The sequence below is a fragment of the Meriones unguiculatus genome, chromosome 12 (assembly GCF_030254825.1).
Source record: "Meriones unguiculatus strain TT.TT164.6M chromosome 12, Bangor_MerUng_6.1, whole genome shotgun sequence".
Classification (NCBI taxonomy): domain Eukaryota; kingdom Metazoa; phylum Chordata; class Mammalia; order Rodentia; family Muridae; genus Meriones; species Meriones unguiculatus.
Window position 1 is genome coordinate 83,373,460 of NC_083360.1, and position 13,230 is coordinate 83,386,689.

Sequence of the window (13,230 nt, forward strand, 5' to 3'; positions counted from 1 at the left end):
TAAAGGTGTGTCATGTCTTTATTCCAGCCAGAGGGATTAGGGGTGTGTACAAAGGGCATGCTGTATTCCAGCCGGATCACACAGATCTAGGTTTTTAGAAGCAATCCCTTGCCAGATTAGCCATGTTGTTAGATTGAAATTCCTCTACAATAAACTGTGGTGCAAAGAAACTTTTCACTCTAATCATTCTCAGAATAATAAAGTCAAGATCATTACCTAGCAAGTTCAAGCCATCTTCAGCTACACAGTAAAATCCTGTCTCAAAACAAAGAAATCAAACAAAAGCCCACTGTGTCTGTAACACAGTGCCACACAATGATCTTGCTAATGCTCTCTTTCATTCTAAATCATTTTTTCTCACTGCTATTGTTCTTATCAAATATGATATCTAACAGGAGAACCTCTAGATTCCTAGACCTCCTCATTTCTAACTAATTCATATAAAATTTTTGCCTTTAATATTCTAATAAAAGCTTTAAAAAGAAAAAGAGAAACAGTAACCTCCAGTTTTCGAGATGTGGTAAGTCAATTCTCATTTTTCACCTTATTCATATTACCAGTAACAACAGTTGACAATCTGTTGAGATCAAGCTGTTTCCTAAATTACTCCACATTGTATAAAGAGGTGGTTTGGGAGATGGAAAGATGAAGACTCAGCAGTTAAGGGCATGTACTGCTCACTGACCCTGGGCCCAGCTCCCAGAACCACACATGGCAGCCCCCAACTGCCTGCACCTCCCGCTGCAGGAAGCCCAGCACCCTTTTCTAGACTCTAAAGGCACCTATCATCTGTCTTCCTCCTCCTTGTGCTTATGCTGTATACCAGCCACACTGAGACTGCTCAGACTCACACACACACACACTCATTCATTCTTTTGGTTCTTGATTATCCTCCCAGAAATGCTGGAGGCTTTCTCAAACATTTCTTACTTACACAATATTTATCAAAACCGAAACAGTCCTTAATGATCACCACAGCTCTGCTGTTTCTTTTTCATTCCTCTCAGAGAGTGGTATCACTATTGTTATATGGTTAAAGTCAAAAATATAGACTCCTTATTTCCTTTCTTTATTCTCCCTTTCTAATCACTCAGTAATTGGTTGGTTCTGGCTCTGAAATACATAATGAGGAATTTTGCTGCATAGACGTGGTGTCAAACTGTCTTCTAAACACTTATCTTTGTATTGATTAGTGCTGCTCTCAGTCTGATCGAAGAAGCTTCTGTTTGCAGTAGGTTAGGACAGAGATTAGAGACTGGTCAAAATGCTAAAGAAAGTAAGTGACTGTATGAGATTAGCCTTAAATGGGACATTATATCACCCCTTCCTAGGCTCAAGGAGCATCACAGATGAGGGGCAGAGAGAATCTAAGATCTAGAAGACGGGAAGGAATACTGTAGAGTCCTGACTCCTGGACACATCAGAGCTGTTGCATTCATGGGCTCACAGCAGACTTCCACATTCTACCATCAGCAGGCAGGGCTCCTGAGGCCCACCCTTCCCTGAGGAGCTTTAGACTGGTGAGCGAAAGAGAAGAGTACTCCTATTCCTCCGAGATGTGGCCACTGTTAACCACCCTTGCTCAAGTAAATACTCCCAGGCTCTTGCAAGCAATCTCAATTAAATGGAATGAAGTAGGCTCCTCCCAAAGGAAAAAAAAAGATAAATCACAAACAGCTGTTCTAGCTTTATTTTTTGTTGCTGTGATAAATCACTGAGCAAAAGCAGCTTGGGGAGGAAGAGATTTATTTCATCTTAAAGAGTATGGTCCAGCACGAAGGGAAGTAGGGTAGGAACTCAAGGCAGGAACCTGGAGGCAAAAACTCAAGCAAAGAGAGTGAGGAACACTGCTAAGGCTCACTCTCTGAGGCTTGCTCAGCTTGCTTTTTTATAGAACCCTGGACGATCTGCCCAGGCTTGGCACTACCCACAGTGGGCTAGACCCTCTAATACCAATCACTAATCAAGAAAATGTCCCAAAGTCATTCCTATAGGACAAACTGACAGAGGCAATTCCTTAACCGAGGTTCCCTCTTCCCAGATAGTGCTAGTTTGTGTCAAGTTGATAAAAACTATCCAGCACAGTCTTAGTGGTTTCTGGTGCCTCCATACTTCAAACTTAAGAGGCTGAGAACAACACACGTGCATTACCTTAGAGTTCTGCACCTTAGCAGCCTGACACATGAATTAAAGTGTTGGCAAGGCTTGGATGCCCTCTGGAGGCCCTAGAAGCAAAGTCCACTTCTTTGCGTTTTGGATTTTGGAGGCTGCCCTGTACTGTTTCACAGTCCTTCCTCCATCTTGTAAGCCTCCACTAGCCAGCAGCGTCCTTCTCCCATCTGCTCACGATGCTCTTGCTCAGGTCTCTTCCTGACCCATCCTTCTACATTGTTGGCTACTTCTGAGGACCACTGTGTTTCCATGGGCTCTCAAACCATCCAGAACTAACTCCTTCTCTTGGAAAGAATGTCACCTCACTTTGTCTTTTCGGTGTAACAGCAACATTCATAGGTTCTTAAGGTGAGGATACAGACATCTGATCCTGCTGACCATCATCAAATAAATAGTACAACTCCACAAGATCATCAAGATGCTCTCCACTAACATTGACAACAGTCAGAGACTGCTCACTGAGGGTTTACAAAAGAGCTTTGAAGTTGGAAGTGGAAAGTGGGGGATGGGAGTGGAGGGGAGGGAATAGGGTAGATGTAATCAAAACAGACATGAAAGTCTTAAACAATAAGACAATTGCTCTATCCTGGTGGTGGTAGTGCAGCACGCCTTAAATCCCTGCACTTGGGAGGCAGAGGCAGGTGGATCTCTGAGTTCCAGGCCAGCCTGATCTACACAGCGAGTTCCAGGGCATCTAGGGCTACACAGAGAAACTCTTAAAAGACTGCCCATTGCTTAATTTCATGCTAAATATAACTTGATACAGTAGCAAGCAAAATCTAAGAGATGCAAATATCTTTATACTACTCTTAAATGGGCTTTCTTTTGCAGAAATCTTATTTGAATCAAGATATAGATTGACGGGGTTGGGGATTTAGCTCAGTAGTATGCTTGCCTAGCAAGCATAAGGCCCTGGGTTCGGTCCTCAGCTCTGGAGAAAAAAAAAAAAAAAAAAAAAGACAAAATAACAAAAAGACCAAAAAAAAAAAAACAAGGTAAAAAAGATAGATAGATAGATAGATAGATAGATAGATAGATAGATAGATAGAGTCTATTTCTACTCTAAATTCACTAACTAATTTGACTTTGTTTTACATGCTTGCATACCAATGTATAAATGTAACTGGTTCAAAACTATAAATCCACAAATTAACTTTTCTAGTTGCTTATCCCTGTTAGGTATGCTGTCTTCTTATCTCTAAAGTAAGCCTACCTTACAGACTTGTGGTGATGATAATATGGAATTATAAACGTAGAATGCTCAGCACAGTTCCTGGCTACCATCAGGTATTCCTTGAGTGAGTAAAATTAACATTTATTTTATAAAAACTGATCCAGGTTTTAAAGTACGATAAAGATAATTTTCTGTGTCTAGAATGTTACATTATTCTTTATAAAAATAGAACTTTAAACAACATAACAGAATATTACTACATCCTTTAATATCTAGATTTTTCTATGTATCTAATTAAGTTACTTAAGTTATCTTCCAATTGAACTAACAAGCTTGTAGCTCTCTTAATATGTACTTTAGACCAATTTTACTATATACCCCAAGTTGACCTCAAACTCACAATCCTCCTGCCCTGGTCTTCAAGTGACATTACAGTAATGTGCTATCACACCTGGCCTGGCAATTTTATTAAAACTAGGAGGAAAAAAAAGAAAGAAAGAACCAATCTACGAATAGCAAATGGCCAAGTGACCTTCAGAGGGAATACGAAAGAACCAGCTTCCAAGCCTATACTCATCACTTGAACAGTAGCAGTTCTGAAGCCATGGCTTTAATTTTAAACCAAGTATAAGCACTGAAGACGGACAGAGGTATAATGAATTAAAATTAAAACTGAATATGACCACGGAAACTAATATTTTCTAAAGTTAATTCAAGATATTTGTAAAATTTTCTTTTAACTATTTCAGGACATTTTGTTAATATTTCAAGCACAAAAATACTTACAGTTTGATAATATGAGGATGACGAAAGAGTTTAAGATTTTGAATTTCTCGTTTTATTTTTCCAACAACATCTAAACTGCGAATCTTCTGTCTATTTAAGATCTTAACTGCCACTTTATGGCCTGTCAATTGATGTTCTCCAACTAAAGAAAAGAGAAAGAGAAACAGTGGCTGTCGTGAAAACAGAACCATTGCCTTAAGCAGCTTCCCACCGAGTTCTGAGCGTATTCACTCGTGGATCAACTTCAGTACCATGGGATGGATGCACAGACCGCAAGTTCTCTTCTTTTAACTCAGCCTCTTCCCCCGAGAAGGCGTCCCTTCAGCACAGAAGCTGTGCCTCTGTCATCTTAGCAGCCTCAGCAAAGCAAAGAAACGGTACTTCAATCTTTGCAGGAAGGACTACTAATTTCTATATTCCTTCGTAAAAATACTATTGAACATCTTTTAGACAGAACAGAATTCATTATACTTTTTCTTATTTTTTATCTTCTATTTAACATCACTGTATTTATTACAGAAGAATGTAATTCCTTTAATAAATGTAAAACAGCTAATTACTGTTCAAAATTCAAGTTACTACAATCTTTGCTACTTCACATACGTTACTCCCTTTTGTTCAGGGGCCATGCTAGTCTTTTCTGGGTTGATCCAGTTTTGATGGTTCTGCTAAGGGAGCACTCTTAGGGAGCACTCTTACCCTCTGTTGGTTAGCACTACTCTCCCATTAACTCCTGGGTAATCTCCTTTCTGTCCTCCTCTGGCTCATTTTTTTTTTTTAAAGATTTATTTATTTATTATGTATACAGTGTCCTGCCTTCATGTGCCTCTGCATGCCAGAAGAGGACACCAGATCTCACTATAGATGGTTGGGAGCCACCATGTGGTTGCGGGGAACTGAACTCAGGACCCTTGGAAGAGCAGCCAGTGAGTGCTCTCAACCTCTGAGCCATCTCTCCAGCCCCTCCTCTGGCTCTTTAGTGTCTGCAGTTTCTAACCTAGACCATAGGAGACCCTTGAGTCATCTCACTCCTCTCCCAGTGTTTGTAAAGACACTATGATCCTGCTCTTTTTCCATCGTCATATGGAGAATTTCTAGATGGTATCCCATAAGCACCTCAAACTCAACAAATTCAAAATTAGAGGCAGCATTCTTGTCTTCTTCCTCTGTCAAACTTTACCTTTACAAGATAATGCACTGCTGTATGCTTTTCAAGTAAAGATTCTAGTTAGTGAAAGCTACTGAATATTTCTTTAAGAAATGGTAAAGAAATAGCACTTAAACTCACTAAAATAAAGTTACAGCAATAAAAGTGACAATGGTATTTATTATCGTGCACTAAGCAGTATTCGAATGCTGGCTGCCCTGCTCACCCACCTTTGCAACGCTATGAACTGTTACTATTCTCCAGGGCTCTATACAGAAGCTAAATAGCTTGTCTAAGGTCACGTGCTTAAGCGGAGGTATCACAACATGTGGCCCAGAGTTGTTTGGCTTCAGAACCAAAATGTTAAATCACACAATTCAACAGTGCCATTTGAGTGAGTGATGCAAACATAGAATGGACTAATTTAGGAACTGCCTTTCCATTATTTTCATAACTTCATAACCATCTTAATTGTTTTTTAAAGCGTGGAAGTTACTTTCCTCATGCACGAGGCAACCTAATTGGTAAAAATCATAGCCACGCAACGTCAGTTCACTAACACTCGAAACACTTCGCCTCAAGGAAAGCGAAGACTGTCATCCCTTATCAGTACAAAAGGGTAAGATTCAAGCCCTCCTTCCCACAGGTAGCGAAAAGTACCATCTAATACGAAAACAGGTAACTTTTCCAAATCAAAGAAGACCATGGACTCTGTGGTGGTTGGTCCTGTCAAGATGTTTGGACAGATGCTTTAGAGGTTAAAAGTACAACTCTGGGCATGTCTGTGAAGGCACTTCCCAAGGTAATTAAAACCAGAACCACTGAGCTAATCGACGGACAAATGCCTTGACGGCTCCATCCTACCACACAACAGCTGGAAGGAGGGGTGAGAGGTGGGCCTCTGGAAGGAGGCAGTCACTGGGAAGTGAGTGTCTTTAAGGCTGCAAGTGACCCTTGTCTCTGGTTTTCCTCTCTGCCTGATAAAATATAAACCGCTCTGTTGCAACCTGCCCTTCCAGCCGTGATGGGGTGGCACCTCCGAAACTGGGAGCCAAAATAACCAATTCCTCCCTACATGTTGTTCCCAGGTATTTTGGTCACATGATACAAAAGTACCGAACATAAAGTGTATCAGTCAAGCAAGTGGGTCATTTGCTTTAATACCACAGGGTTAATCGGCAAACGAATAGACGAGTGAACTGATTCAGAAAAAAATATGACGACAAAGTGTTGCTTTGCCTCTACCTGAGGAAAACTGACTTATCTTTATATATGGAAAAAAATTCACATGAAACACTGGAAAGAAGTGGTATTCTCCCTAGAAATGTTTACAATACTGATAAATTAAGTAAATGTTGGAAGTTAAAACAGTAAAATGCATTGAGAATTGCCCCTTTCTGATTAATTATAGTAGCCTTTAGTCTAATAATTCCTTCAGTAACTTGGTGCTAAACTATAATTAATTACATACAATAATTTGCCATACTTTCCCCAGAAAGCCAAATGAAAGTCCTCTAAAAAAAAAAAAATCTTTCAATAGCAGGGCATGGTGGCACACGCCTTTAACCCCAGAACTTGGGAGGCAGGTGGATTTCCGAGTTCGAGGCCAGCCTGGTACATAGGGAAACCACATCTCAAAAAAGAGAAAAAAAAAAAAAAAATAATACATATACATATAAAACCAAAGAAAATCTTCTATGTATGTGGGCAGACATAAATTTTCCTTAATGGAACTCAAATGTTCACATTCATCCAAGTTTTCCTTCCATTCATTTAATCGATTTAAATATTTAATAAATCTAAAACATTTACTAAGCATAAATATGTGCAATAACTTGTTGATCATATATATGTACATGAAGAAAGATTTATAGGTTTCAAAGTACTAATGGGGAAACAACTACAGCAATAAAATAACTGAAATAAAAATGTATATGGAATTTAACATACCTTTTTTGTAAAGGGTTGGTGAAAACCGGATGGACAAACCATTTAAAACAGCCAATATTCAGGTCAATATCTGCTTGTTGGGTACAATAGGAGCCCCCACCCACTAAACAAGTTTACAATGAGTGCCCACTATGATAACGCACTGTGCGATTCCCACTGACACTCCCCTGGGGTACAAGCAGTTTAAAGGCGGTTCTGCTGGCTGCTCACTGCCCAGCAATACCATAGTGCTTTTATTCACAGGCATCAATCTCAATCACACCCACACACATGACTACCAAATGGAAAGACTGCAACCAACCACACACCTCTGTGTCTAGGCGTGGCCGTGTCCACGTCTCAGCAGCTTCTCAAAGTCTGGACTTAAAAGCTGCTGTTCTGAACCAAAGGTCAGAGTTACATGGCCAGGAGCAACAGAGAAGACTACCAGACAGGACAACAGTTTGAACCATCTGCCAGAATTTGACAAGAGACCTAAATACTGCTAACTTGCTTAAGTCCCTCTGATTTTTTTGGTTTGTTTTTGTTGTTTAAGAAATTTACACGTACACGATGCTGAAGTTCCAGGCAGCTGCGATCGCCTGATGTGGGTACTGGGAACTGAACTGAGGTTCTACAAGAACAGTCTGATGTGTTCTGAACAAACCCACCCCAATCCACACTCCATTTCGCCATCTTAAATTCAGGTGCTATTTTAGAAATTCATTTACTCCCTTAGTGCTGTCAGTGTGGGTGTGCTGTAGGGTTATTTCAGTGAAGCAAGGGCCAGCGACCAGGGTCTGCATCCCTGAAGAAAACTGACTGACCCTCCCCCAGGAGCCACGGGCGGGACTTTGTAGACCCCTCTCCTATTCATGCTGGAATTTTTGCTGGACTGACTGCGTGTGGGTCTTATGCATACAGAAACGGCTACTGTGTGTTTTTTATGAACAGCCCTGTCATGTCTGGAAAACACTGTTTTGCAGCAATCCTCCAACAACCTCTAGTTAGTGTTACAGCCTCTCTGTGCCCTGTTCCATGGTGATCCTTGAGCCTTGGGAGGAAGAGGTATGATCCAGATGTTCCATGTCGGGTTGAGCACTTCAGTTTCTTATGCTCGGTACTGTGACTGGCTTTAATAATGTCTGTATTATTACTACAAAAAGAAGCTACTTTTATGATAGCAATAGATATTATTACTACTGCAAAAAGAAGCTTCTTTTATGATAGTTGAGAGCTGCAATAATGTATGAGCAAACTGTAGGTATTTAGAGGGCGGTTTGATACTATGTCCATTTAGCAAAATAATAGTATTGGGTTTTCCCTAGAGCCTATGACTACCCAGCAACGTGGTTTCGGCCCAGGCAACAGTATCAGGCATGAGTTCTATCTTGTGGGTCAGGCCTTAAATCCAACTAGACAGTTGCTGTTTCTCTCATAACATGCAGGCCACTGTGCACCAGTGGGCATATCTTGCTAGGCTTGTCATTACTGCAGCTCCCTGAGTTCACAGCTGGATAAGACAGAGCTGATGGCTTTTTTCTCCCCGTGGCCTGACTAGCACCTTCTGGCAACACAAAAGCTACCCAGTTCAGAGGAAGCCTCTAGGCGAGTCCCAGCTTGATGTCTCTATCTTATGACTCCAGTATGTGGTGAATGACCTCGGCAATCGGGTCTTACTCTTCAATTCCTGGTGGGTAGCCAAGAGCAATCACAGTGTTTTGGGGAAGTCTACAGGACCCCTCAACCCACATGCTGAAGAGGGGCAGGTCCTTTTATCAAGTTGGAAAGGAATAGGCCCCTAGAACAAGTTGAAAAAGGGTGGCCCTTTCATTTTCTGCAGACTTCTGCCACAGACAAATTTAAATACTACTTATTCAAAACAGTTTAAAACTCCCTTTCGGGGCCAGCACATAGCTCAGTGGGTAAAGTGCCTAGTGATCTAAGTTTGATCTCCGGAGCCCACATAAAGGTAGGAGGAGATAAGCTGACTATACAGGGTTGTTCTCTGACCTCTACATGCATGCTGTGGCATGCACACGCATCATACACATGTATACATATATATATGCAATAATTAACTTCAAATTTTCAGTTTTGCCGAAGTATCCATTAATGATCCTTTCTGGCTTTCTTAAATTCTAGCCAAATCTACAAAATACTTTCTAAAACCAACACTGGGGAGGGAAACCCAACCTCTCCCAAACTATCCGAGGAGTACCTTTATGATTTATCTTTCTGTTTCTTGTCTGTTTGTTTGGGGCTTGACAGAAGGTCTCACTCTGTAGCTCTGGCTATCCTGAAACTTGTTAGTTCTAGACCAGTTTGGCCTCCAGCTTGCAGTACTCTACCTGCCTCTGCCTCCCCAAGCTCTTACAGTTTTTCTCTGAGGGCCTGTCCTCCTGCCCCTCTGTCTTGGTTACGGCGAGTCTGAGAAGCCTGCACCATCACATCTGACACAAGAAGGAATGGGAAAGGACATTGCACTGCTCTAGGGAAACAGAATTAGGAACCTTAGTAGAAATTCAAGTACCAGACACATCTGTCGACAAAGGCCCTCCCACACTACACTACACTGGCCTACACTAAAAAAATGTTTTTCTAGGTAACAACTTTTCTTGAATATGTTTTTTTTTCCCCCACAGGTTATACATTACTTCACATGTACTTGATCCTTGGCCATCGTCCCTCATTAGCCAGGAGGGATTCAGGTCAGGGTCCTCATCAAGGATACCGCTGCTGGAAGTGGGCATAGAACGGCTATAAACTTGCTTATGTCACAACCAGTGAGCAGGAAGTGGCAGGGAGAAACACGGGCAGCAAGTTTCGCGAATCAGCACTCCCAACTGCTTCATCCGGGATTCAAATGGGAGGCTTGGGCATTTGTCAGGATTACTATCCGATAAATCCTATGCTAAGCAAGAGCTGCCACTATATCAAGCCTACCTCTGCTTCCAGCTCTAAGACTGCTTTAATTACACCCCCAAGGACCGTGTCATACGGGAGAATATAAACCCTTTTAAGCCTCTCCCCACCTCCTGACAATTTGGTCTGCCATTTTCTGAACGCTTTCCAGTTCTCAAACTGTTTTGTTAAAGCACAAAGTAGAGACCTTTACCCAGATGAATTATGAAGGTGTAAGTATATGACTGTTTTATATAAAGATAAAAACAATGCTATAATTCTTCTAATCTCCAAAATCACTTTTAGATTAAATTAGGAATATTTTTTAATCTAAAACACATACTCTATATAAATTAATAAAGCATAGTTTGGAACACTTCTGTATGAATTCACACCAAGTACTTTATAATTTTAACATATAATTTTAAACATAACAAAATAAATGGTTAAAAATATTCATTTTTAGGCCTCAGCTATACTCCATTTCTCTGGCAGGTTAAGAAAAAGTAAAGAGTTGCCAAAATATTCTTCTACTTAAATGGATACAAAAAATATTGCACAATAATTTGAACTACAGCGTGGGAAAGCTTTAGTACACAGAAAGTCTATTAAATTTCATATGCTCCACTGTATCAATAAGAATTACAGGATCTAAGCACCATACGTATTAAAATAACAATTTGAAATCTGGAGAAAAGATACATAGAATTTCAGGTTTAGAAGCTCTAAGTTTAGACAGTTGTGAGAAAAGGGAAAAAAAAAAAAAAAACAGAGTAAAGACGCTTGCTGCCCAGCTTGAGCGCACTGTCCCACACTGCAGGAAAAGAGTGATCCTCCAAGCTGTCCGCCAGCGTCTACACAGACACACGCGCACAGACGAGCACACGCACGCACAGATGCGCACGCGCACGCACAGACGCGCACGCGCACACACAAAATGTTAAAGAACGATAAAGGGATGGAAGGAGACAGGGCGGGGCAGGCATACACAAAGTAACGGATAAGCATAGACAGGTTCTGCGTTCTCACAGACAGCACAATCAGCTGTGCTCAGGCAGCTTCTTAGTCTCCCCGGGGACTAGAGACGGCTCGCTTTCCGTTACTAACCTCTGTCAGCTGAAGTGCTGTACTTTATGAAGTAACTTGGGATGTTTGGGGAAAAAAAAAGGCATTTTTTTCTTTATATTCTCTCCCTGCAGGTTAAGACAAGCTTACTGAAATTCCAAAAAGGGGAAAACAATACTTTTCTATGACAGAATTAAACAGACATTCTCAGCGTTCAGTCAAGTCTCTGTCCCACATGGGAGAGGCTCCAGAGACACTGAGAAGTCAGAATGTATTCTATAGCCATAGTACGTAATCACTGGCAACTAGAATCAAGAGGTAATTAGAATGATTTATGTAGACTTGGAAAAGTTACAGGTAAAAATGTCCCTAACTTTTCGGCATCCTTTTTCAGCATTCCTTCCTTAAAATGCTCCATTTCGATAATTCAGAACCACTTAGACATCCTGCGGGGCTGTCCATCTCTCAGTTCTATGTGCGCATCCCGTGAGTTTCAGACGAATTTCACGCAGCAGCATGAACGCATACTGCTAAATACAGCACCCATTTGCATCCCCTAACTTCAATATTTTCCCTGCTTCCGTCTCGCTTGTCCTTCAAAATTCAGTGAAATAACTGTTTCTCTCAGTGTGAACTCGCTAACCAGGTACCCACCCACTCCAGCACTGTTTAGACTAAAAGATCCTCCAATGGACGTCCACAGCTCCAATCCCTGCTGTGCTTACCACCAAGTCATCCCTCAGAGCTGGTCTGTGCTTCGTTTACCATTGATCCTCAGCATTTGGTGCTGTTCATAACTATTTTCTATATGCATAAAATGTACAAATAATACTCATATGTTTAAGCTCATACTTGGCTGCTTTAGAATTTGAGTAGGATACACAAGTTGAACATGCTAATTCTATATATTTGAAGCAAATTAGTATTCATCTAGCAAAAGAAAAGTACTATCTATGAATCCTACACCTCTCACAAAATCCTATTTGAATTATATCCTAAGACTTCCTCAATATGGAAAAGTGCTAATAAAAAAAAAAAAAAAAGAACCAAGATTACAGTTTACCTAAAGTCTAGTCATTGTAGAAGAAACTGTGTCTTAAAGAACAATAAATTTCAATGAGCTGACATGGTAAATAACGATGTGAAAAGATGCTCAGTATAATTAGTCATCAAGGCAATTTATTAAAACCACAGCCCAACTGTCCTAGTGACTTTTCCACTGCTGTGACAAGACATCATGACCAAGGCAACTTACGGAAGACTGAGTATCATTTGAGAGTCACGGTTCCCGAGGATTATTAGAGTCTGTGACCATCAGGGCAAGAAGCACGGCAGCCAGCACAGTGCTCGAGCAGTAGCCCACAACTTCATCGAAAGCACGAGGCAGAAAGAGCTAACTGACAATGGTGTGGTTTTTTGAAACCTAAGCCCACCTCAGATGTTGGTACCAGAGAGTGGGCTATTGCTGTGACAGGCCTGACCATACTGGTTTTTGGAGGAATGTGACTCTGAACTAGGAAAGTGACTGAGTGCACTAAGTGGGGTTTAAAGGGCCTGTGATGGTTTGAGTGGGAATGGCCTGCATAAAACTCATGTGTTGGAATGCTTGCCCAAAGGGAGTGGCACTATTAGGAGGTGTGGCCTTGTTGGAGTAGGCGGGGCCTTGGTGGAGTAGGTGAGGCCTTGTGAGGAAGTGTGTCACTGTGGAGGTGGGCTCTGAGGTCATACACCTGAGCGAGGCCTACTGTGACAGTGCTTCGGCTGCCTGTGGATCAAGATATAGAGCTCTCAGCTCCTTCTCTGGCACCATGTCTGCCTGAATGCTGCCATGCTTGCCACCACGATGATAATGGATTAAACCTCTGAACTGTAAGGCAGCTCCAATTCAATGTTTGCCTTTATAAGAGTTATCTTGATCACGGGGTCTCTTCATGGCAATAAAACCCTACCTGAGACAGGGCCATCCTAGAAGGAGCTTGAAGACAGTAGTTCTGAGAGCAATGTGGCCTATGGAGACCCAGCTCTAAAGGTTTACGAGATGAACAATATTAGC

At 41.3% G+C, this 13,230-nt stretch overlaps 1 protein-coding gene across 2 annotated transcripts in view; it reads right to left on the reverse strand.

Annotated features, from left to right (window-relative positions):
* Positions 1-13,230, reverse strand: part of Prkaa2 (protein kinase AMP-activated catalytic subunit alpha 2) — a 61,180-nt gene that overhangs the window by 27,045 nt on the left and 20,905 nt on the right. Inside the window, exon 2 of one of the 2 annotated variants that reach the window (XM_021650111.2) lies at positions 4,133-4,274. The exons of the other annotated variant lie outside the window; for it this stretch is intronic. Within the exon in view, the coding sequence (XP_021505786.1) occupies positions 4,133-4,274 (142 nt within the window). The remainder of the gene's footprint in view (positions 1-4,132; positions 4,275-13,230) is intronic. 2 annotated transcript variants of the gene reach the window in all.